We start from the raw sequence: 26421 nt of genomic DNA on the forward strand, positions 1-26421 counted from the left end.
TGCTTAAATAAAAATGTCTCTGCTTGCCGGCAAAAGGAAAGGATGGAGGTCAGCCTATCCTCCCAAGGAAGGGAGTTCTAGAGGATGGGAGCAGCCACCAAGAAGGATCTCTCTCATGTCCCCACCAAGCGAGCCTATGAAGGTGATGGGACTGAGAGAAAGCCTTCTCATGAAGATCTTGGTGTTCTTGCATGGTAGTATGGGGAGATATGCTTTTTCAAATAGTCTGGACCTAAGCCATATAGGGCTTTATAGGTTATGACCAGCACACTGAACTATGCCCATAACCGAACCAGTAGTCAGTGAAGCTATTTCAACAAGTAAGTTGTATGCTCCCTATAATTGGCCCTGGTCAGCAGTCTTGAACCTGCTGACGTTTCCGAACAGTTTCCAAAGACAGTCCCACAAAGAGTGTGTTACAGTAGTCCAAACAAGATGTACTCAGGACACATGTCACCTTTAAGTATACGTGGCAATGAGCCAAGATACCAGGTTGAGTCTCCCTTATCCAAAATGCTTGGGACCAGAAGTATTTGGATTTTGGAATATCTGCATACACATAATGAGATATTTTGGAGATGGGACACAAGTCTAAATATGAAAGTTATTTATGTTTCATATACACCTTACAAACAGAACCTAAAGGTAATTTTACATGTAGTATTTTTAATATTTTTGTGTACGAAACAAAATTTGTGGACACTGAACTACGGAAAGCACTATCTTAGCCACCCATATAGACAATTTTGAATTTTGGAGCATTTCAAATTTCGAAATTCCAGATAAGGGAAATTCAACCTGTATTAGCAACTGGTTACAGAAAAATAAGAAAAAAGCCAAATGTGACATTAAAGGATAATAAACAAATAAGAGAATTTGACATTATTCTATAGTTTACCATGAATATGTTCACTTTGAAATCAACATTGCTTAAAACAGCTGGCCAGTATTGAAAAGAATCCTGAGACTCCTAGAAATATTATAATGTATGAATACAGTGGGCCCTTGGCATCTGTAGGGGTTTGGTTCCAGGACCCCCCATGGACATCAAAATCTGTGGATACTCAAGTCCCATTAAATATAATGGCACATTTTTGCATAAATGGCAAAATCAAGGTTTGCTTTTGAGAATTTCAATATTTATAAAATATTTTGAAACCGTGGATGCTTCAATCCATGGATAAAAAATCAGTGGATATGGAGTGCTGACTGTATGTGGAAAAATAGAAATTAGCTCTTTTCACTTTCTCATAAATACTAAAACCCAGCATTATCTATTGAAGATGAATGGTGGGAGATTCAGGGCAGAAAAAAGGACTTCTTTCATACAGCTCACAGTTAAAATGTGTAATTCACTGCCACAGAATGTTGTGATGGATGCCAACCTGGATGGCTTTCAAAAAGTGATCACATATTTTCATGGAGGTTGGGGCCATCACAACAGTGGCTAGGCAGGATGACTGGTTATCATTTCCAGTAATGAGGGACGTGGTGGCTTAGTGGTTAAGATGCCAATTCTCACGACTGGAAGATTGGAGGGATGACAGTTTGAGGCCCAAGTGCTGCATTATGGGGTGAGCTCCTGTCACTAGTGCCAGCTTCTGCCAACACAGCAGTTTGAAAGCATGCAAATGCAAGTAGATAAATAGGTATCACTTCAATGGGAAGGTAATAGCGGGTGGTGCAGTCTTGCTGGCCACATGACCACCAGAGCAGTCCTCGGACAACGCTGGCTCTTCGGCTTAGTAATGGAGATGAGCACCACTTTCTACAGTCAGTTACGACTAGACATTCATGTCAAGGGACTACCATTACCTTTTACCTAATGAGGCTTATGTGTCCGTCTATCATTCACCAGGGAAAGAAAAAGAGAAGGTATAACTGAACTCATCATACATTCTTTGTATGAGACTTCCCCAATCCAGTGGATTCATGGTGCATGGGATATCATAATTTCCTATTTCTAGTTTTATGAAAAAGAGAAGGGTGACATTTTTTTTTAGTGTCAGCAAAAATAACTGTCAGAATCAAAACACAAAGTTGCAATACTCAAAAGAAGCACATCTATAGATTTTAGTATACTTGAGGAGGGGACATTTTAAACACCAAGGAGTACAACGAACACTGTCCTTCCAACTCAAAGAAAGGTCTTTCATCCACCATAGACTTCTGCAAGTGTAAGAAAGAAGAAGATATTTTTTACAAATTACCCTTTCCCCACATTAGCACTCATATCTCACATGCTATTTATGAGTCCCAGCTATTGTGAACAGCATCTAAGAAGATATTGGGGACTGCAGAGGTAAGAGGGAATATATCAAAACTGCTATTCCTACCCTTTCCATATATGAAACCCTCTATTGGTTCAAAGACTCTTTCCAATATGAAAGCTTTGGTTGGCTCAAAGAACCCTCCCATGAATAGACTTGGTTAAATGCAACCACTCAAATATGAACTGATTATTTAACTCTAATATGCTTTTTACATTTTCATTCCCAAAATATATGCTTTAGCCCACAACTCTTACATGCGCAAAAGCTGCATCCGTGAGGATTCAGTAATAATAAACTGAGGAGTACTGTACATAAGAACTTTGGAGGGTGTAACATTACGTTGTTTCAACCAGATTTATTGATTCCTTGCTTTAAGCGAGAATTAGTAACTACCGTACATAAGTTGACCTCATGTATAAGTCGAGGGCAGGTTTGGGGGCCAAAATTATGGATTCTGATATGACCCATGGGTACGTCAAGGGTAAAACCTAGGGGCATGTAACAAAGGATCTAAAGGATGATGCAAAGGGAAATGATGCCAAAGAATGTAGAAAATTCCAGCAGACATTAACTGTTTGTGCTGATCCTAAAGACTGGATAGATGAGAGAGCAGAAAGGACCCACATTTCTCTTTGGTGCTCCCAGGATGGACTAAGCTCTCGCCTTTTACCACTGACTTCAGAAAAAGAGGATGGTTCCGTTTTTACAAATATAAGAGTTAAAGTATAGTATTTACATCGACCCGTGGATAAGTTGACCCAGTTTTTTGGGGTCAATTTTTTGACTAAAATTTCTAGCATAAGTATATACAGTGTACACAATTTGCCATTTCGGCATTCAAACTGAAGTTTCAGGTAACAGTGGAGAAAGGGTTTTATTAAAAGTATGATGAAAAGCCACATTTAGTCCTTTACTTTAGAATAAAATATTTCCCACACCAGTTTTTAAAAACAGGCATACCATAGGTCATACTATACTTGAACCTTTTCCTACTAAAGACAAAATTTTGTTTTCATTTCTCCCTGCTGACTTAAGCTAATAAGCACAACACTGATACAATTTAATTAAAGCAAGTATTTCACCATGAAATGCCAGTATGCCTTCTCCAGCCTTGGTAATCTTCTATTTCAGATCTTTCTGACAGTTCCTTTGATAATATTGTTTTGTTTAAACATCCCAAAAGTGCAAGATGGCTAACAGTGGAAAGTACAATACATAGTGTGTATTGTTAAATCAACATAAACTAGTACACCAATTACAGTACATACAAAAAGACTACTGAAAATAGGTCTTCACATGTCAATTTTTCTCTTGTGTATAAGGAAAAACAATAGTTGTGAGGGATCTTACTTTTTCTAAAAAGTTTATTACATTTTTGGATTTAAAAATTAGTGTACAATGTTTAAAAAAGTATTGTTATTAAAGCTTGCTTAATTAGAAATGGGTAGGTAATGGAAAGTATGAAAGCACAGGAAAAATATTTATTAATTTGAAAGGGAAAAAGTGGTTTTCTTAATTACTGAGAGGGAGAAAGGACACTGTTTAGCTTATTTGATAATGACCAACAGAATTCTGAAAGAAAAAAAAGAGCCAAACAGTCTTCTCATACACAGAGAAACACAGTGCATTTTTAATTAGGATTATTAACTTAAATGCACTGGCCATCTATCATTACATTCCAGAATCTGTATGTTTGAGGACAATTAGCAGCAAAGGACAAGGAATAGGGGATGAATCGGTGTTCTAGGATGTTCCAGAACAGCAAAACATTTTTAAAATCCAGTTCTACAGGGAAACTAGAAAAGCAACCAGCTGGTAACATGTTCTTAGCAAATCAGTGTGACTAGAGAACCCTGCAGATTTGGGGCAAAGAAAACTCTGTCTTCACTGCCTCCATGTGGAGAAGTAAATCCAAGCCATTTCTTCAAGTTATATAATGTTTTTTTGCCTCTGCCAGAAATTCTGTCATTTTCTCAAAAAGGAAATTTATGCCAAAAAGCAACAAGGAGATGAGGAGAGGTAACACCATTATCATGAGTATTAAGACTGTCTTCTATAATGAAAATTTAAATTAAAGCCTCACAACATTTTTTTTTAAAAATGAAACCTAATCCAAAGTGTTGTCAGTCTGTGAAACCCTGAAGGGGCAGAGCCACAGGATCTTGTCCTCTTCCGTGTAGCATTCAGGCCCCACCTCACTCCAGCAATGATCTCTTAGGTAACAATAGATAAGCCAGTTCATGGAGTTAGTTAACAATCTAGAATTAGTAAAAAAAAGGATCTACTCCACCCCCAGTCTCTCTCTTTAACTCAAATTATACTCCTGTGAATTTGGCTAAGTCTCCAGTGGCTCCTTCCAACATATCCCTGCCACAATAAACTATATACACAGAGTGAGAGAAAAGCAGTCTACAAGCTCATCCATATCATATAGGGGGAAAAAATAAGCAGCATTATGTACAGTGGGCCCTTGGCCATCCACTGGGATTTGGTTCTAGGACCACCCCCAACCCACCCACTCCCATGGATACCAAAATCCATGGATGCTCAAGTCCCATTATATACAATGGCAGAGTAAATTGTATCCCTTATATAAAATGGGAATTTATATATTCTTTGACTATTTTCAAGCCTTGGCTGCCTGAATCCATGGATAAAGACTCTGTGAATATGGAGGGCTGACTGTACAGTGTACTCTCTTCAAAATACAGATACAAGCTTTTAAAAAATGTTATCACTAGGCTCATACAAAAGAGCCAATCCAAAAGAAGCCATGAGTCACCAGTGACAGAGGTGTCACCAGTGGGCTGTGGGGGGTACAGACAGCACCAGGTGACACCCTAAGGGGAGGGTGACACCACTGTTCCCCAAACACCCACCTTTTGGCTGAAATGGGCTGTCGTGTGTGCCTGTGTCCCTTTAAAATACCGAAGAGACAGTGTGAGTGGAGGGAGACTCAGTGGAAGAGAAAAGAGAGGCCCCAGACTGTTTTTTATAATTAAATTTAAATGTTTAATTTAAAAAATAATTTTTAAAGAAAATTCTTTTAATTAAAAATGAAAAACATCACATTTTCACTTTAACCACATGAAATAATGTGTATGCAAATACATTTAGGCTGTCTATATGATACTGGAATTTAAAATAATTTTAATTTTGCTAGTTGTTTAAGTCACTATTGCCATTGCATTCAGTGATATATAGTAAGCCCTCTGTATCCACACATTTTTTTATCCACGGATTCAAGCAACCACGGTTTGGAAATATTTTAAAAATATATAAATTCCCAAAAGCAAACTTTGATTCTGCAATTTTCTATAAGGAACAACATTTTATTGTTCCATTGTATTTAAAGAGGCTTGAGCATCCACGGGTTTTGGTATCCACAGGAGGTCCTGCAACCAAACCCCAGCAGATACCAAGGGCTCACTGTACAGGAATTACAATTTATGAGCAACATTAGTTCAAAAAACATTACTAAGGTTTCTGCATGTACAGTATAGGAGGAGGTCAGTGGAGAGGGTGACACCATGCATTACTGCACTGGATGACAGCAACCCAAGTGACACCACTGTACAGCAGAATATTCTGCTACCCCCATTCTCAATTTTCACAGAAATACCATGTTTGCATATGTCTTTGTTTTTGCCTTGATCACTGCTGTTTGTGTCAATTTAACACAATTGTGTCAATTTAACAATTCAGATGTTAGAATTTTTAAAATTTACTTAAAGATACATAATTATGCCATACCCAATACATATACCTGTACCACAGTCACTAAGACACTGATGGGATGCATTCATATTAACAAGAGCAAAGTTATTGTGCAAGGACTACTCAGGAAGTATATTTTGTACTGCTGTGTTTCCTCAGAAAGAATTGATATGAGAATAAATATTTTTATCAGGAGATCTACTAAGAATGAGAGAGTTGATCCCCCAGCTTAAAAAAAAAAGCAAACCATCCACCAGTATTAATGCAATAATGACTTCACAGCATGCCACACACAGAGATAAGTGAAACTGTTATTCATGTTCAAACTAATATACTGCACAGATTTTTAAAAAAACACTTTAAAATAGCTAAAATAGTTTTAAAAAACCTTTTAGGTGATAAATTAATTTTTCATTATGTTGTAACCCACAAATTCCTCAACTAATAGTTAAAATTATATAGTTAATTTTCAAATTTATATAGTTGAATATGTTTATATAGTTAAATTTCCAATTGTTTGATTGAAAGGTAACATTTTTATTCTTCTCTCTCATTTCCAGTTAAGCATTGGCCTGATACAGACAGCCAAAATAAAGCTGCTTCAAGTCACTTTGGAGGTATGCTGTTTCAATGATATATGCACCCTAAGAGTCCAGAAGCCGCACCAAAGCCACGCTCCAGTCCTAAGTGACTCCAGAATTTAGCTTCTTTATTGTTTGGAAGAAATCTTCCAGCAGACAATGAGCACTATCAATCAGACACTAATCCTCTTTTGCAGAACCTCTCACCCTGAGGCCTGCCATTAGCAACAGAACAATCCACATGCAAATCACAAAGTGACTCAAAACAGCTTTATTTTGGCTGTCTGGATAGGGCCATTAAAACAAAGTCTAACACAAATCAGACAATCATGGAGTTGGCAGATAATATCCTGGAGGTCATCTAATCCAACCTGCTCAATACAGGATCTACAATGAAGAACACAACTACAGTATCCCTGACAGACAATCACTTTGACAAATCACTTCCTAAGGTAACTAGTTCAACAGCTCTCACAGTTAGGAAGTTTCTCCAAATGTTTAGCTACAGTCTGCTTCTCTGCAGTTTCCAAACTATTGCTCTAGAGCCTGGAGCAACAATTTACAAGACTCAGATTATCTTTTGTACAACCAACCTTCAGATATTTGATCATAGGATCACCCCCAGTATTTCCCTAAGTTTACTGAAATCAGCTGTCCTAAAGTCTACAATGCATCTCTGACTATGCCTGGCTTCTCCTTTCCCCTGTATAACAAACTCTAGGTGAATATGATCACTCCCACCTAAGAATCCTGCCACTTGCACCCCTTTAGCCAGGTCATCCCTGTTGGTTAGGATCATATCTAAAATAGCTTTTTGCCCTTGCTGCCTCTTCCATGCTCAGGACAACGAAACTGTCTGCAAGGCAAGTGAGGAATTTGCTGGACCTTAAATGTTTGGTTAAGTTTGACTTCCAGCAAATATCAGGATAGTCAAAATCACCCATCACTACTACTGAATGAAATGAATGCAGCCAAATGAAATGTAATGAAAGCAGTAATGAAAGCAGCCAAAGGAAAAACTGAACTTTACTTTGCTCTTCTGTTATCCTGCTGTATGAATACAAGCAGCATTCTCTCTGAACAAACCAGAGAAGCAAACCAAGAAAAAGCATGACCTGATAAGAGAGAAACAAACCAAGATGGGTAGTTAACATGCATTCATGCAATATGATAAACCATGAAGTAAAGCTCTGTTGTTTAGCTGTTCCAACTGAGCGTGTGAGTGATCATGCAGCTAGTAAGCCTGGGTTTCTGGCTTGCTGTGTTCTGTGAAATATGCGCAGGTTTTTTCCTAAAGGCTTCTACTATAATAGAAATAATCACCGAATGCCATAAAATTCCCCAAAGCCTGATCCTTGGTACATAGCAGGAAACTGGGACTAATTCCCAAGGAAATCATCTAGCAGCATGGAACAGAGTTTGCAGCTATACTGCCTAAGTTAGCCTACTCTTATTAGAAATGGAATACGTCATTTCGGCAACATAAATGGCTGAACCTATACTGACAGCCCATTAGCAGCAAATCTTAATAGGAAAGTATGGACACACACCAATTCTAAAACATAAGGAAACTAAAAAAATTAAGTCAAAGCAACAATGATTACATATCATTAAGAATTGTATAATTAATTTAATAGTTTGTCATTGTTTGTGCCTTCAAGTCATTCCAACTTATGGCCACCCTAAGCCGAACCTATCATGGGAATTTATTGGCAAGATTTGTTCAGGGGAGGTTTGCCATTGCCTTCCCCTGAGGCAAAGAGGCAAGGTCACCCAGTGGGTTTCATGGCTGAGCTGAGAATTGAATCCTAGTCTCCAGAGTTGTAGTCCAACACTCAAACCACCATGCCACATTTTAATTTAATAATTAATTAATTTAATTAGTTAATTTAATAGAAACTTACTTCACAACCAACTGCACTAACTTTCCATTTGCTTCTGAGACTAATTCAAGCTGATGATTCTGATATATTCAAGATGATCAAACTAAATGATAATAATGTGTGGTCAAGCTCACATGGGGCAAAGAGATCCTTCAGATAGCCTGGTTCTGAACTGTGTAGTACTTTAAAACAGTGCTACTCAGAACACTGGCCCACAAACTGATGCTTGGATGCAAACCATCAGCTATTCATCCACGGAGATTTTCCAAAAAAGAAAGGACTATCTGTTGCAAACCAGCACAAATACAGAGACATGCTGGAAAAAAAGTCAGCCCTTGATATTATACAGCCTAAGGATCACTGTTTTAGAATATTTGAATGCCTGAAGAAGCTTGGTTCATTAACTGAGAACCTTCTATCTCTTCCAAACTCACTTTTTATTGAAATCATGGATGACCTCCCAGGGGAATATGCTTTATTCTTTCCTTACTGGCCTTCTGACATGATGGTAATATCCCTCTGCTTAGAAACATCTGATTTTACTACCCAGCCTACTTCATACTTGCAGGGCATGGGCTTTTAATGGGGGGCCTTAAATATATACATGCCAGCTCCAACATATTTATATACTGTAAGTTTTTACTGTTGTCTTTATCAATTCAGTATGATGTTCTGATTGCTGTGGTTTTTAAATTTTTAATATACTTTATAATTCTTGCTTGCAAGCTTACTCAAAGTTTAAAAAAGGTTAGTATAAGCCTGTGATGGCAAACCTATGGCATGTGTGCCCAAAGTGCCATGTGACGTCATTTTGCCTTGTACCTGGAGGAGAGGGGGAGGAATAGGCATGCACCCATTGCTCTGCCTCCCGGACCTTTCCTGGCCTTCAGCTATCTCTTCGGAGATAGCTGGAGACCCGAAAAAGTGTGGGGAGAGAAGTCCCATTCCGGAAGTCCCGCCTCTGGAGGGCAGAAATGCCACTCCCAGCACCGGGTAACACCTGGTGCCAGAAAAATTCTTACTTGGGGCACATGGCCCCAAAAAGGTTCACCATCACTGGTATAAGCGATATAAGATGACAGACACAAAACAAAGAAAAGGGATTTTTTTCTATCCTTACAAGCAACTCTTCCCTAAAAGGATAATGTTCAAAAAGTGCAACATTAATGTAATTCATTCTGGAATAATAATAATATTAATAATAATAATAATAATAATAATAATAATACGTATTTATTTATACTCCGCTCTTCAGCCAAGGCTATCAGAGTGGCTTACAGTTTGTTAATTAGACATTTCCCTGCCCTCGGGCTTCCAGTCTAAAAAAGACAAGACACAAAAGGAGAAGAGAATGATAGTAGGGAAGGGGGAAAATCCAGCAGACCTGCTCTCCCTCGGAGGCCTGTTGGAGCTGCCTTGCCTTCCTCTCCCTCAAGATGGTGGATAGAGGGAGGGCCCTTCTTCGTTCGGGCAAGGCCTGGTGGAGCTGCCTTGCCTTCCTCTCCCTCAAGATGGTGGATAGAGGTAGGGTTGCCATAAGTGAGGACCTCCAAACCGGGACAAATGTAGGACAAATGCAGGACAACATTTTCAAATGTAGGACACATTTTTAAAAATGGAGGACACGCAAAAGAATTGAGGCTTTTTTAGAAATGTTAATATAAATCCATGTTTCTTAGGCATGATCAAAATGGAGGACATTTTGACATTATTCGTAGACAGATCATGGAAATGGACTTCCCTTTCTGGCCACCCCCCTCTCCCCATTCCAAACAGCACATTTGAGCATTGAACATGGCTTTATTTTAACATACTTCAGAGGCTTATTCCACAACCAAACCCTTTGGTCAAGGGACTTTGGTTTTTCTTCATTTTGGCTTGTTTTGTCTGTATTCCTCCCCACTAAATAAAGGAGACATGAAATGGAGTTAATGGGTACAAGTTGTTCAACAAAAAAGTCTTGTGAGACTCTGTAGGCAAGAGGTGCACCATGTTAAGAACTGCATTAAGCAAACTTAGGCTGCTGCCACACTGCTTTCACTCTCATCACTCCATCCTATGGAATCCTGGGATTTGTAGTTTGTTGTGGTGCCAAGGCTGGGCTTTGAAATCTCAGGCATAAGAGAGGCAAAAGGCTTGGGCTGCATCTACACTGGAGAAATAATCTGGTTTGAGACCACTTTAACTGTCTTGCCTGAATGCTATGGAATTCTGGGAATGGTGGTTTGTTCCAGCACCACAGCAGAATGGCAGTTAACCCCTGGAAAGCTCTCTGACCAAGGTGACCAATGCCCTCACCCCAAAATGTAGGGCACCCAAGCAAAAAAATGTAGGACATGGCCAAAAATAAAAGCTAAAAACACCCATGTAATTATAAATCCATGCTTCTTAGCCATGATCCAAATGGAGGACATTTTGAAATTTGACAGAAGAGGACATGTCCTGGAAAAGGAGGAGGATGCCTGGTCACCTTGTCTCTGGTCCAAAACACACTGCAGAAATAAAACAATGCTGGACTGAAATGCCCAGAGTTCCTCACCAAAGCTGCATCCACACTGAGGAAATAATCCAGTTTGAGAGTGACTTAACTGTCCTGGGTTAGTGCTGGGGAATGCTGGGAATTGTGGTACATTGTGGCCCCAGAGCTATCTCTGACAGGGAGTCCCATAACCCTCCAAACGTAGTTGAACTGCAGTGCCCAGAATTCTTCCCCAGGTGCATCCAAGCTGAGGAAATGGTCCAGTTTGAGACTGCTCAGTGCTGGGGAATCCTGGGAATTGTAGTCTATTGTGGCCTCAGAGCCATCACTGACAGAGAAGTCTCAATGTCTCCCAAACACTCGCATTCCCAGGATTCCCTAGCACTGAGTTAAAGCAGTCTCAAAGTGGGTTATTATTCCTGCAGTGTGTGTGAGAGATATAAAAGCTAGGGACTGGATTCATTTGGAGGATCTCTGTGTCCAAAACACACTGCTTGGACTGCCAGGGCTCAGTGCTATGGAATCCTGGGAATTGTAGTTTATTGTGGCACCAGAGCTCTCTGACAGAGAAAACCAAATGCCTCACAGACCCCAGAATTCCAGAGCATTGAGCTTTGGCAGTTAAAGGGGTCTCAAAGTGCAGAGGGGGGGGGGAGAGAAAAGCCAGGGAGTGTGAATGAGCTCTGAGAGGAGGAGGAGAAGGAGGAGGAGGAGGAGGAGGAGGGAGGGAGCCAAGGGAAGTGGCCAGGACCACCAGAGGAGCCCCTGCTTTTCCTCATCATCGCAGCCTTCTCACTGCTGGCAAGAGGCTCTGCCCCCAGCCAGGCAACGCCTCCATTCAGTCTCCTTTTGTCAAAAGAGCTCTGGTGCCACAAGAAACTACAATTCCCAGAATCCCATAGCACTGAGCCATGGATGTTTAAAGGGGGGGGGTCAAACTATTTCTGCAGCCTTTGCTATCCCAAAGCCTTCTATTATTTACCAGCAACTTGCAAGGCAAAATCTCTTCCTTCCAAGCCATTGAAAACCAACCCAAGGGGAGGGGGGCTGATTGCTTCTTTCCCATTGGTCAGCTTTGGGAGAAATTTGCATATTACAAGTAAAGGTATTTAGGGCCTCAAAAATGATCCTGTGATAAAGAATTACAACAATACTGAGTGGTAGACATTTAAAAGATGAGGCATTTAGACTCCCAGTGAAACATGAACGATTGATGGCCTTTTTTTCTTTGCTCACTGTAACCTGAAAGTAATGCCTTTTGCAGGGTATATATACCAAGTGGGCTGGCAATAGCTCTGAGTGGTAGATGTCTTTAAGACCTGCTCTCTAGGCTAAGGCAGGCAGGGAGGCGGGGAGGGTGGCACACAGCCATGGGGAGGGCTGGAGCTGCCTCCAGGGCCTTGCTGGGGGGGAGGTCCCGGGGGAGGGGCCAAACCGGGGTGGGACCGTGTGGCCCCGCCCCAAACTGGGAAAGTCCCACCCCCAGGCGGGATATGGCAAGCCTAGATAGAGGGAGGGCCCTTCTTCGTTCGGGCAAGGCCTGCTGGAGCTGCCTTGCCTTCCTCTCCCTCAAGATGGTGGGTAGAGGGAGGGCCCTTCTTCGTTCGGGCAAGGCCTACTGGAACTGTTAACACAGTATTTTCAAAATTCTGCATACACATGTTTCTGGTGTCTCCTATCTTCAGTGTGAACATGCAGTTCCAGTCTTCATTTCAGACAAGACTAAGGGAAACATTGGTCATTGTTTCAATCTGTTACGGCAGTTTCTAGATTCTTGTGCCAAAGCACAAGCTTGATGCTAACCTACATATGTTCGCACAACAAAAAGGGACAAAACCTCAGTGTCTACATCTATTCAATCTTCCATTTTTTCCAGCCAAGATGCAACCAATTCCTTACTCTGCCACAAAGAAAGCCCTATGAAAGACATGAATTTCCAAAACATATTTTTTTAAAAAACAACAACTGTGGTTAGCTATTGCTGTCCTGCTAGGCAGAAAACTGAATATTTAGATATTAGAGTTTCATAATTCTGGATATGTGATGAGACAAATTTCCTATTATGTCTAACCTTTTGTTAAGTATCACCAATGAAAGGTTACTAGGCTAAACTCAATGTTAGTCCCTATTAGAACAGACCCACTAAAATAAAAAGGACTGATCAGTTATCATTTACATACACCTGGTCTACTTCAGAGGGTCTCCTCTAGTTGGGAGTAACACTGGACATAGGGATCATCAAAATCTACTTGCTGGTCTGTGTTGCTGCATTTTAAATTTAAAAAATATTTAAAATTAAATAAACAAAAATGTATTTTCCTTAAGTGGATGCTTGCATTTATATCCAGTTGCATTTAAAACTGTAGAGCTCTAGCAAGAGCAGGGTGGATAAAAATCAATGATTTTTTAAAATAAAATATAAAAAATAAGATTTTAAAATTTTTAAATGGATTTGTTTTTATTAAAATTGGTTTTTTTTAATTAAAGGCTTTTTGAGGAAAAAATTATTTTAAGGTACATTATGGCCCAAAGATTTTTCATCATGAAATTGGGATTAGTTTTTAATTCAGTAGCATGAGAATATATATTCATGCAGCGTTTACATTTTTTGGTAAATAAATTCCATCAATCTATTCGCAATGCCATGCTCTTCCAGAGATTTCTGTAACATTATTGGGCATTTTTCTGTCCAGAGCAGTGGTTCTCAACATTCCTAATGCCAAAACCCTTTAATATAGTTTCTCATGTTGTGTTGACCCCCAACCATAGAGGAGTGGTGTCTTGGTGCATAAGATCATCAGAAATACGTGTTTTCCGATGGTCTTAGGAGAGCCCTGTGAAAGGGTCGTTCGACCCATAGGTTGATAACAGCTGGTCTAGAGGATATAACAGATGCTTGGTTTACAGTTCTCAAAAATGTGAAATTTTGTCCGCAGAGATCACAACCACTTTCTTTTAAAATCTATGTACACAGAATCAACCCCTTACTTCTTAATTGCTAAGTTTTAAAACATTCAAAGAATAGATTGTTGGGAGAGTGGGAGCAGAATAGATCTGCAAAATAAGCTAAGTGTGAGGAATAGAGATGGGCAAGTGGTAAAAATGAAAGTGAAACATTTTGAGCAGAATACTCCAGCAGTCTTTGGATCTTTGTGTGTATAGCCTGAGGTTTATCATATTTTTATTTCCTTGGAGGAGAAAACTTAAAATGGCATTGGCAGCAGTTGTCCAAATTTGAATTATTAACCTATTATATAGTTCACATCACAATAATTTCAGATTATCTATTATATGTTTCTAATAGTTTAACCAAATCAGGATTTTTTTATCTATAAGTGTAAAATTAATCTGAAAAGTTGTTGTTCTAAAAATGAAACCATTATCTAGTTGTAAATATTAAGATTAAACCAGCAATAATGAATCTTTGGTAACTCTGAGTTGTGTAAAATATGTATTAAGCTTACAGCGAGAAAGAGTATCCTTTTGAGCGGGGATCCCATAATTATTTCTGAGTAGTTGATTGATTTAAATCAAATCCACCCTGAGAAAGACATTATTATTATTATTATTATTAAACTTTATTTCTATAGCGCTATAATTATACACAGCGCTGTACAAAGTCGGTAAAATTAGGAGTAAATAAAAGCCTGCCCAAGGCGTACATTCTAAGATAATAACAATTAAAAGAGGAATAGATAAAATTACCATATAGAAAGGAAAAAACAGATTAAAAACATCAAATATCAAACAAATCACATCACATCAAATATTGTCAGACAGCCAGATAACAATCACAAATTCCCTGAGAACGCTTCCCTAAACAATATGGTTTTCAGCTCAGCTTTAAAGCTGGTTAGGGAAGTGATGAGCCGTGCATGCAGAGGAAGAAGGTTCCAGGAATGAGGGGCAGCTAGAGAGAAGGGACGGATCCGGGACGGGGCAGAGGAGATCCTGGGTTGAGAGAGGAGATTTTGGCTACCAGAGCGGAGAGTGCGAGTAGGGATGTAGGGAGAGAGAAGATCAGTTAAATAAAGAGGGGCCAGCCCATGCAGGGCTTTAAAGGTGAGTAGCAAAAGTTTGTACCTGATGCGGAAAGGAAGAGGGAGCCAGTGAAGGGAAGACAACAGAGGGGAGACATGATCATAACGGCGAGCGAGTGAAATAATGCGTGCAGCTGAATGCTGAACAGAAATTAATGGGTGGAGGTGAGAGAGAGGAAGCCCTGCCAGGAGGAGGTTACAGTAGTCTAATCGTGAGACCACTAGGGCATGGACCAGTGTCTTTGCGGTAGAAGCTGAGAGATATGGACGGATTTTGGCGATATTATAGAGAAAAAATCTACAGACTTTGGCTGTAGTCTGGATCTGTGGGATAAATGACAAAGAGGAGTCAAAGATGAAACCGAGACTGCGGGCTTCCTGGACCGGCTGGATCGAGATGTTATTGACGGAAATAGAAAAGGAATAGTGAAGGGTGGGCTTAGGAGGGAAAACAAGAAGCTCAGTCTTTGACATATTGAGCTTCAGACGCCGATGGTGCATCCAGTGGGAGACAGCTGTTAAACAGGATGACACTTGCTGCTCTAGCTCTGGTGAAAGATTAGGGGTGGAAAGGTACAGCTGGGTATCGTCGGCGTAAAGATGGTAGGAGAAACCAAAAGAACTGATAAGTTTGCCAAGGGAGAGTGTGTATAAAGAGAACAGAAGGGGACCCAAAACAGAGCCCTGAGGAACTCCAACAGATAAGGGGACAGAAGACGAGGTCTGACCACCCGAGACCACTGAAAAAGATCGATCTGACAAGTAAGATGTGAACCAATCGAGAACAAGGCCCGAGAAACCAAGGTCAGAGAGTACATCTATTAGGAGACAGTGGTCCACGGTGTCGAAGGCCGCAGACAGATCGAGTAGGACAAGGATAGAATAAAGGCCATTCGCCTTGGCCCGCAAAAGATCATTTGAGATTTTAGTAAGGGCCGTCTCTGTGGAGTGCCGTGGGCGAAAACCAGACTGGAAGGGATCCAGAATGGAGTTGGATTCAAGGAACTCAAGACAGCGTGAATAGACGACTCGTTCCAACACCTTGGAGAGAAAAGGAAGAAGAGAGATTGGACGATAGCTAGCCAAGGAAGAGGGGTTGAGAGAGGGTTTTTTCAGGATAGGGGAAACTAAGGCATGTTTGAAGACTGAGGGGAAGGAACCCGAAGAGAGAGAGAGATTAAAGATATAGAGTAGGGAGGGTAACAAAGAGGGGGCTATAGAGATTAGAAGACGAGAGGGAAGTGGGTCAAGAGAACAGGTGGTAGGTTTGGATGAGTTCAGCAGCGAAGAGAGTTCTTCCAAAGAAACAGGAGGAAACACAGAGAGTTTATTAGTAGGAGGGGTGAGGAGATTAATGGTGGGAGCCAAATCAGGAAGAGTTAACTCAGAACGAATGGTGGTGATCTTTGTAATGAAATAATTAGCAAAGTTGGAGGGAGAAAATAATGGAGAGACGGAGGGAGGAGAGGGTTTTAACAGTGTGTTGAAACAGGAGAACAAGCGCTGCGGGCGCCTCTCGTTGGCGCAGATCAATGATTTGAAGTAGTCTTGTTTTGCCATCGACAGGGCGCGTGAAAAGGATAAAAGAACGAACTTAAAATGGATAAAGTCAGCCCACTCCCTGGACTTTCTCCAGAGACGTTCGGCTGCTCGGGAGCAGGACCGGAGAAATCTAACAGTGGGAGTGATCCAGGGCTGAGGCCTAATCGTAGAGGAAGAGGAGGACACGCGCATAGATACTGGGGCAAAGCTGTCAAGAGTTGAAGAGAGAGTAGAATTCAGTAAAGACATAGCTGAGTCAGCAGAGTCCCCAAGATTGAGAGAAGCGAAGGATGAATCCAAGGACTGAGTGAGATGGTTAAGGTTAAGAGAATGAAGATCACGGAACTGGCGAAGGACGGTATGACAGGGAGGAGGAATGTAGGTAAGAGTAAAGGAAAGTAGGTGATGGTCAGATAGTGGGAAATCAGAAGCCAAGTAGTCAGACACGACACACTTGGAGGGGAGAACTAAGTCGAGACAGTGACCAAGGGAATGGGTTGGAGAGTTGGAATGGGGTTGGAGACCGAAGGAAGCTAAGAGAGAACTGAAGCGAGAAGTTGAGGAATTCTGGGGATCGTCGAGGTGGATGTTAAAGTCACCTAAAATCAGGGAGGGGACAGTATCCGAAAGAAAAAATGTCAACCAAGATTCAAAATCTGTGAGAAACTGAGAGGCTGAACCAGGAGGACGATAGATGATGGCAACCCGAAGTTGCAGAGGAAAATAGAGTCTAATAGAGTGTAATTCAAATGAGGAGAAGGAGTAGCTGGGGGGAGAAGAGAGAACCTGAAACTGGCAGGACTTTGATAATAAGATGCCGACCCCTCCTCCGCGACCCTCAGGGCGGCCAGTGTGGGTAAAAGAGAGACCGCCAAGAGAAAGGGCAGCAGAGGTAGCGGTATCGTGGGCCGGAAGCCAGGTTTCAGTGAGGGCAAGAAGATTAAATGATTGAGATAGAAAAAGATCATGGATTGCCGCTGCTTTTGGGGCAGCGGAGCGGCAATTCCAGAGAGCGCAAGAGAATGGGAGTTGGGAGATAGGGAGGGGGCGGATAGGGATGAGATAAGGAGAAGGAGAGGTGCGAGGAGCCATGGAGAAGAGAGGTTTGGGTGACAAACAGATGGCAGGAGAAAATGTAGAAAAGAGAAAAACAGAAAAATAAAGATACAGTCCAACAGTGCTGAAAGGGATGGGGTGAGGATCCCAAGACATGAGGGAGTTGACGGAGGAGAAGGGTAGCTATGGGAGCTTCCGGATGTCTGAGGGGTTACTGCCCCGCCTCTCTCTCTGCTGAGCTGGAGCTGTTGCTGCTACTTCCAGGGAGTCCCGGAACAGTGGGAAGATGGAGGGAAGGTCAGCATTCAGTAGAGGTTCCTCTCAGGAAGCAGGCTGGCTGGTGTTCACGAGGGAGGAGAAGGCTGAGACAGTGCCCTTTTAAGGGGAAAGGCAGGCCCCACCTCTCTCTCTGCTGAGCTGGAGCTGTTGCTGCTACTTCCAGGGAGTCCCAGAACAGTGGGAAGATGGAGGGAAGGTCAGCATTCAGCAGAGGTTCCTCTCAGGAAGCAGGCTGGCTGGTGTTCACAAGGGAGGAGAAGGCTGAGACAGTGCCCTTTTAAGGGGAAAGGCAGGCCCCACCTCTCTCTCTGCTGAGCTGGAGCTGTTGCTGCTACTTCCAGGGAGTCCCGGAACAGTGGGAAGATGGAGGGAAGGTCAGCATTCAGCAGAGGTTCCTCTCAGGAAGCAGGCTGGCTGGTGTTCACAAGGGAGGAGAAGGCTGAGACAGTGCCCTTTTAAGGGGAAAGGCAGGCCCCACCTCTCTCTCTGCTGAGCTGGAGCTGTTGCTGCTACTTCCAGGGAGTCCCGGAACAGTGGGAAGATGGAGGGAAGGTCAGCATTCAGCAGAGGTTCCTCTCAGGAAGCAGGCTGGCTGGTGTTCACAAGGGAGGAGAAGGCTGAGACAGTGCCCTTTTAAGGGGAAAGGCAGGCCCCACCTCTCTCTCTGCTGAGCTGGAGCTGTTGCTGCTACTTCCAGGGAGTCCCGGAACAGTGGGAAGATGGAGGGAAGGTCAGCATTCAGCAGAGGTTCCTCTCAGGAAGCAGGCTGGCTGGTGTTCACAAGGGAGGAGAAGGCTGAGACAGTGCCCTTTTAAGGGGAAAGGCAGGCCCCACCTCTCTCTCTGCTGAGCTGGAGCTGTTGCTGCTACTTCCAAGGAGTCCCAGAACAGTGGGAAGATGGAGGGAAGGTCAGCATTCAGCAGAGGTTCCTCTCAGGAAGCAGGCTGGCTGGTGTTCACATTGCCCCCCTCTCTCTCTCCTCCCCCCCCCCATCCTCTTGGTCCCTTCTACCACTGCAGAAACCTTTTCAGAAGTAAGCATGATGCATGAGTGGGACAATGGGAGACTTGCAGCTACATGTAAAAGAGTCTTAAGTATCCAGTCAAAATGGAGGGCTTGGCTTCATCTTTCTTTGGTTTTGACTGAAGGAAACGTATGCACCATGATTCTAGAAGACTGCATAACACAAAGGTAAATCAAGGTTCCAAATCTGATGGGAAATTTTAGAAGTTCATATAGCTTAGACATGGCTTGGGTCCAGCTTACCTGAGGCAATGCCTCCTCCTCCTCCTCCTTCCCACACTCTCAGGTCCTCTGGGAAGAATCTTTCGCAGCCCAAGAAAACCAGACTGGTATTGACTTCCCAGAGGACGTTTTCTGTTGACGCTCCAAAAGTCTGGAATGACCTGCCGGAAGAGATCCGCCATATAACATCTTTGGAGGCTTTTGAGAAGGCAATAAAAACAGATCTCTTCCGGCAGGCATTCCTAAATTGACCTCCTCAGAATGTTCACTTTCCAGTTGGGAATTATTGTTTTTAATGCTATTTTAAGGTGGGAGGGAGATAGGGAATTAGATTTTATATGTTTTCCTATGCTTTTACTTGTGGTTTGTTGTGTTCTATTTTTATTGTTCTTATGTTTCTTGTTACTTGCCTCGATCCAATACAGGGAAAGGTGGGATACAAATAATAATAATAATAATAATAATAATAATAATAATAATTAGATACCTTTAAAAAAAACCTTTTGGACACAGTGATAGAGGATCAGACCATGAAGAGCAACAGCCTACCCACCCGCCTGCTTGCCATCTGTGGATTTGAGCATCCGTGGATGGCAAGCCCCATTGGCCCTAATGGCGGCATGTGCATGTGGCTGCAGCAGTGTATGTGTGCACCACCATTAAAAATCACAGGACTTAAGGGCCCACTTTTTTGCATCTGTGGAGGGAGGGGGTGAAACAGAACACTCACGGATGCTAAGGACTGACTATATTAGTCATGAAGTTAAACTGAACTAGGAGGCAGTATACTTCCATACGGATAACTATAAAAGGGGAAGGCCATCACATTGACTGTTTGCTTCCCAGGTGCACGTGGTGGACATGTCATGGAAACAGAGAATCCAGGAAAAGATGGATCTGTATTTCTATCAAGTAGAATGTTCTGATTTATGCCTAACTTAGTTTTGTATTTGTGAGCAACACTTGATCAATACATTTCCCAATATCTTTAGGTCTGCAGAGCTTCTGATCCCATCCATAATTATCAAACAAAGTTATCCAAAACAGTTAAGATAACAGAAAGATACAAAATAAAACAAAATTATACAAATTGAGAAGATGTGCATAATTCAAGTCATAGGAGAGCCTTCCTTGGCACAGAATTTCAATATTTTTAGCAAAGTGCACAAATAGTCCTAGAGTTAGCTCTCTTCATTCATTCAAGTCTGTTGTCTGAAGAGCCAATCTTTGTAGAGGAAAGATGGTCAATATACAGTACAATATAACAGGTGCCCTCACAAGAGACCCTGCAGCAGCCATAAGCACAACCATCCCTCTAAATACTACCATCAGACAAGGGCTTTACTAGCAGGTACAGAGCTCTGTATCTCTGCCCTACTTACCAAAGCTGAAATACTATTTTAGCCACAGCAGTGCAAGTCACCAACACAGTAATGGGCTTCCCCATTATATAACCTACTGACTAAAATGTTCCAAAACTGGTACACATACAAATTCCAGAGTGAACAAATCTGTCTCTTGCATAAAATAAAAGGATTTATTCCCCAGATTTAACAGTTTAAGAAAGCTCGTACAAGCAAAGTATTCACTGGTTTCCTGGCTCACTACTCACCATTTTCATCCAGCAAGTCTTCCTCATCATCTCCATCATTGTCCTCTTCCATTGCTTCATCATCATCTTCCTCCTCCTCTTCCTCCTCCATATCCTCCTGCTCCAAGTCCGGGTCCACATCCGGATCACTCCCTGAGATTGACTCGTCCGACATGATTCCCAGTAGCACTCCTTGTGCATTACCTGCTCATGATCTATGTTAAGGCAGCCCTGCAAAACAAAAAATTAGATTGGTGGTTAGATAAGTTGTACAGTCCTAGTCTCTTCTAGACTTTCCAGCTCTCATAGTTGCTAACTAGGATTTTTTAGCAGCATATCATTTCTTAAAGCAGTGATAACCATATCAGTTTTAAACAACTAAGAAGAAATATGTTTTTAAAGCAATCTAAACATTTGTGCACTTTCATGGTAGAATCAAACATAAACTGACATAAAGCCATGCTCTCCTAAACTAGATTATGCAAGTTTAGAGTAATATTCTATAGTATATAGAGCCAACATGGTAGCTTGGGCACTGGACTCTGGAAACCAGGATTTGAATCCCCACTTGGCCACAGAAACCCACTGGATGACCCTGGGCTCAGCCTCAGAGGAAGGCAAAGGTAAACCCCCTCTAAACAAAGGGTAAATTCCCTCCGCCAAGAAACCTCCGTCATAGGTTCATCATAAGTCAGAAACAACTTGAAGGCACACAACAACTGAATGCAGCAGAAAAATGCAGTCAATTCATACTCACATATTAAAATATTTGTCTTACTATCCATTTTTCAGTCTTTATAACATGACTCTCACACACACTACTGTGCTTTTGTTATGGGGTAAATAATCAATTACAAAATGGTAGCTTATGGCAGGTACACACACAGCCATGACAGAAACTGCTGTATGTTGCTGCAAAACCCTGAATAACCTGGATTCTATCTATACCTATGTATCTTAAAAATTAGGACACACTCTATTGAAACTTTAATTCAGGAAATGTTCGACTTTCTACAACTAAGAAGAAGACAATCTGTTTCCAAACATTTATACAAACATTTATACTTCTCATCTTCAACATGGATCTGGGATGCATTCTAACACAATATCACAGCTCACAAAGAGAACACATATCAATCTTGTACAGTCAGCCTTTCTTATACACGGATTTCTTATACACGGATTCGAGCATCCACGGTTTGAAAATGTTCAAAAATAGTATAAATTTCAAATATCAAACCTTGATTTCCCATTTTTTATAAGGGACATCATTTTGCTATGTCATTATATTTAATGGGACTTGAGCATCCACGGATTTTGTAATACACGGGGGATCTTGGAACCAAACCCCAGCATATAACAAGGGTCCACTGTATCTAAAGGGGGAAGAGAATCCAACCTACATTGGTGGGGGCTCATAGTATTATTCATGGTAACTAAACTGTATTTCAGTAACTATGCCCACCATGACATGTTCCTTCTTTATTAACCTTCTTATCAAATAATTCAAGCTTTAAAATATCATCCACCTCATCTGAAGGACAATTAACTTGCTGCAAACCAGGAATGTAGGATCCTAATACAGTATGCTTTCTACAGAGTCATTGGTCACATTGAGTCCACCCATGTTTTCTCCACTCATCCATATTTGCAGTAAGCAAGATATTATCTCTGCCAGATCACTGTTTGCTTTGTCTAGTTTGTGTACAAGCACAAGAATTGCCAAGTCCAAATCAAAAGTAGGTAATATTCAAGAACATAAGTACCTCGGCATATAAATACTGAAAAATGCAATTTAAAATAAATTATTTAGTGATTTTGCTTCTGCAGAGTGCATCTGAAATTGCTATCTGCACTTCACCAACATATTTTACAAATAAATGCTGAATATGAGAAATATTTTCTCACTGTCGCTCTTATCAAAACACTTCTGAAAGAGAACTAAAATTAAAGTGATCTCAACAGGAACAACGAAGCCTATACTACTTGGTTCCTTCTGTGTAAGCCAGGGGTAGGAATTACATGGCCATCTATAGAGAGCCAGCATGGTTGGACTGCAATTCTGGAGACCACAGTTTGACTCCCAGCTTGGCCATGAAAATCCACTGGGTGATCTTGAGCAAGTTACATGCTCACAGCCCCAGGGGAAGGAAATGACTAGCCTACTCTGAACAAAGTTTGCTGGAAAAAAAATCTATGATAGGTTCGGCCTAGGGTGGCCATAAGTCGGAAGTGATTTGAAGGAACCTAACAACAACAACAACAACAACAACAACTTGACATTATTGGATTGCAGTTCCCAATTATCCCTCAGCACTGGCCAAGCAACCTGCAGTTTCTTCAATTGCATGGAATCAAAAGTGCTGCTGACAGCTTGAAGATTTTGATCCTACAAGCAACAATAAACTGATACAGTGAATTAAAAAATAATTAAATGATCAATAAGTGTAAGTATTTTACTGTTATTACCACTCTCATAAGTTTAATCTATGTCTCAAAACATTTCCTCCCAAAAGCAAGTGTTAATAATGATATGGTACTCTAGCACAAAATGAGCAGTAAAAAGTACAGGCAGATCCAAAATCTATGAGTCTCTAAATAAGTACTGATTCCTTGTGTTTTCTTCAGTCTATGAGATTTGCCAATCTAGTCAGATTATGTACAGAAAGGCAGAGAAAAGAAAAAGAAACAAGTTATACAGAAGGAAAAATAGGGAAGACCAAGGAAGGAGCAAGAAAGCCTGTTACAAAACAAAACTCTTAAAATAAATGTATTGCTAAATTCTGATGTTAATTTGTCTCAACAGATTTTTTTAAATTAGTAAGAAAAATGTGCTTTTCAAATACACACACACACTATCTCTCTTAAATAAGCAGGCTGAGTTCAATTGAGCTTTTAATTGTGGATATGCCATCTCCTACAAAATCCACTTACAAATGAGCACCACTGAGTTAACCACCTTACCCAGACATTAAGCAGCTTTCCAGAAAATGTGTGTACACACAGACACGCATTCCGAGGGGGAAGAGAAACCACACACACAACACAAACACAGTTCCAGATAGCTTGTATGAAACATAGTATCTGGCTGCAGCAAAACACATGACACTACTTAGCCATGTAACAAAGACAAATTAATACCATAACTTACTTGATTACGTTTAGCAATAAAGTCCTAACACATGTCACAATGGATGCAGCCCATTTAACATAAAGTACAGTTGCTAAAAAAATCAACAAATGATTTCAACACTATTGCAGAATTTAAGACAATATCTTCAACCTAAAGCTTCAATCTTAGCTTTTACACTAATGACATATAAGTAGTTAGAGCTACACTTACACTTTAGAGAACTTTAACAAAAGCAATACATTCTACAAAGAGATCACACTGTTTTTAATGGAATTCATACCCAACTTCTACAACTTATACTAAATTATTGCTTACTGTACCATTTTCCAGTTAACTTATTAAAATGCTATCACAACTGTAGTTGAAAGGTTAGATAAAAACTGTCTTTCTGAATAGGTTAAGTAACCCTTTAAAGACCCTGGCTGAAACAATAAAGAGGGTTAACTCCACCAATGGCTTTATCATGTAACTAGCTCGGCACACCCATCCCAGTTCTAGTAGCTGCCCTCTTTTCAGTTACATAAGCAGCGCTTCTCTAGAGGGCTTCCAGCCAGCCTTGCAAACTTCAGATATACAACATTAATACTGCACCACAGGCAGGTAAGAATTACAGACATTAGCCTGTCCTCATTTCTCACACAAGTCTGACCCAGTTCACAACCATCCGTCAAGGAGAGTTACATAATATACAAAGCTAACACCTGCTTCTCTGGCTTTATGACTAGGTATTACAACCTACCCCTACTCTACATTAAAAGCATACTCACCATTTAATCAGTGCAAATAGTGCTCTCTTCAAAAGAACAGACTACCTCCACATCATTAATTACAATTTGTCTAGACTTCCATGTCGCCTCTTAATAAAATCATCCTGTTATCGCTAGTATAGCAGGAAAATGCACAAAAGCTAGCATGGTACCTTTCTTGTAAAGGGTTTCTGTACCTGTCACAAACAAAGGAACATTTTCAAAATATTTGAATTCTATTATTTAAAAAAAAAAAGGGAGGGGAAAAAATGGAATATTTCAGATAACTGAAAGATCCTGACAGAAATTGTGTGGGACATAAGCAGAGTAAAACATAGAGAAAAAGTTGATAAACTGTACTTGTTGCAGAAGAAAAGAAAAGAAATTCATCTCTCACAGTTGGTGCTACAAGATCCCTGTCTGTACACTGGAAAGTAAAGCAAGCTATTATGTAAACCTCAGTTTTGTACATATGGTTGTTTCTAACAGAATTCTATCATATATTCAGAAACACTTTTAGTCTTAAAATAGGTAAGCTATGTTTTCCATTTTTGGTCACACTTGCTGGCCAAGCCAAAGGTTGTCATTACTACCTCCTTTCTCTGGCCACTTTTCCTGACAGAAAGGTACAGCTGAACATGGTGTTTAGACATCAAAACTGGAACAAAGGCAAACCATGTTGGTGGATTTGCTAAAGCCAGGAAAATCATGGCCTTACAGTCATTCTCAAACTCCATTTCCATAATGTTTTACTATTGATCAGGGTGAATGACAACCGGAGTACATCAATGTCTGGAGGAGTCATAAGTTTCCAAGCCTTGATATACTTCAAGATAGTTTTCTTCATAGCAAGCTGATTTTTCACCCATACCCTACTGTTATTTTTAACATTACTCCATTTTAGGAAACAGCATGTCAATACACACTGTCGGTCACACTTACCCCCAAAAATAAACCCTCAACAATATTACCACTGTCAATATAAGAACAGATGTTTCAGCAATGTACTCCTTAGGTACAGTAAGAATTCAGTTTAAGAGAAAAGCCCAATCAATTTAAGAGTAAAGTCTAAAAAGTTGTTGCCTAGTCAAGCAAGATTTTTTCCCATTCCCATGCCATTTTATACAAGTATTTAGTGCAGATTTTGAGACAAAATAATGACACAGAGCCTTTTCAGTACAGTAAGCCCTTCTTATATACGGATTTTTTATACACAGATTCAAGCATCCACGGTTTGAAAATGTTCCAAAAAAGTATAAATTTCAAATATCAAACCTTGATTTCCCATTTTTTATAAGGGACACCATTTTGCTATGTCATTATATTTAATGGGACTTGAGCATACACGGATTTTGTTATACACAGGGGATCTTGGAACCAAACCCCAGTGTATAACAAGGGTCCACTGTATTTCAGAAAAATAGAAAGGGCTTGTGACAAAAGTAGCACAACAACTACACTGAGTAGCATACTGATGTACATAGTCTTATATAAAATATACCTGTTACATAGTTTTAGAAAGAATTTGCAGAGTTCATAAATATGGGAACACTTTGTATTAAACATTTTATTTCTTATTCTAAAAGAAAATCATAGGCTTGGATAAGGCACCCCGGTGTGCACGGCCCAGGTGCGCACCTCAATGGAGGTTGCCCCTCCGTGCATAATCGAGGTTGTGGCTCTGAGATCCGCAAGTTAGGAGGGGCAACTGTATTCTACTGTATTCATTTTTCAAAAAATAACTTTTTAAAAAACCCTAGGAAATTGAATTTTATTTATTTATGTACTTATCTCTCCCTCTGAAGCCACAATAGTGGCAGCTAGGATGAAAATAGGATCCTTCCTCAGCTGCTGGG

At 40.8% G+C, this 26421-nt stretch overlaps 1 protein-coding gene across 3 annotated transcripts in view; it reads right to left on the bottom strand.

Annotated features, from left to right (window-relative positions):
- RAD54L2 (RAD54 like 2) overlaps positions 1-26421 on the bottom strand; it is a 103064-nt gene that overhangs the window by 60183 nt on the left and 16460 nt on the right. For all 3 annotated transcript variants that reach the window (XM_089525011.1, XM_089524981.1, XM_089524990.1), the window contains exon 2: positions 20708-20917. In XM_089525011.1, coding sequence (XP_089381137.1) covers positions 20708-20861 — 154 coding nt within the window. In that variant the 5' untranslated portion in view covers positions 20862-20917. The remainder of the gene's footprint in view (positions 1-20707; positions 20918-26421) is intronic.

The sequence above is a fragment of the Sceloporus occidentalis genome, unplaced genomic scaffold, assembly GCF_023333645.1.
Source record: "Sceloporus occidentalis isolate IW3139 unplaced genomic scaffold, rSceOcc1.0.p SCAF_1, whole genome shotgun sequence".
Classification (NCBI taxonomy): domain Eukaryota; kingdom Metazoa; phylum Chordata; class Lepidosauria; order Squamata; family Phrynosomatidae; genus Sceloporus; species Sceloporus occidentalis.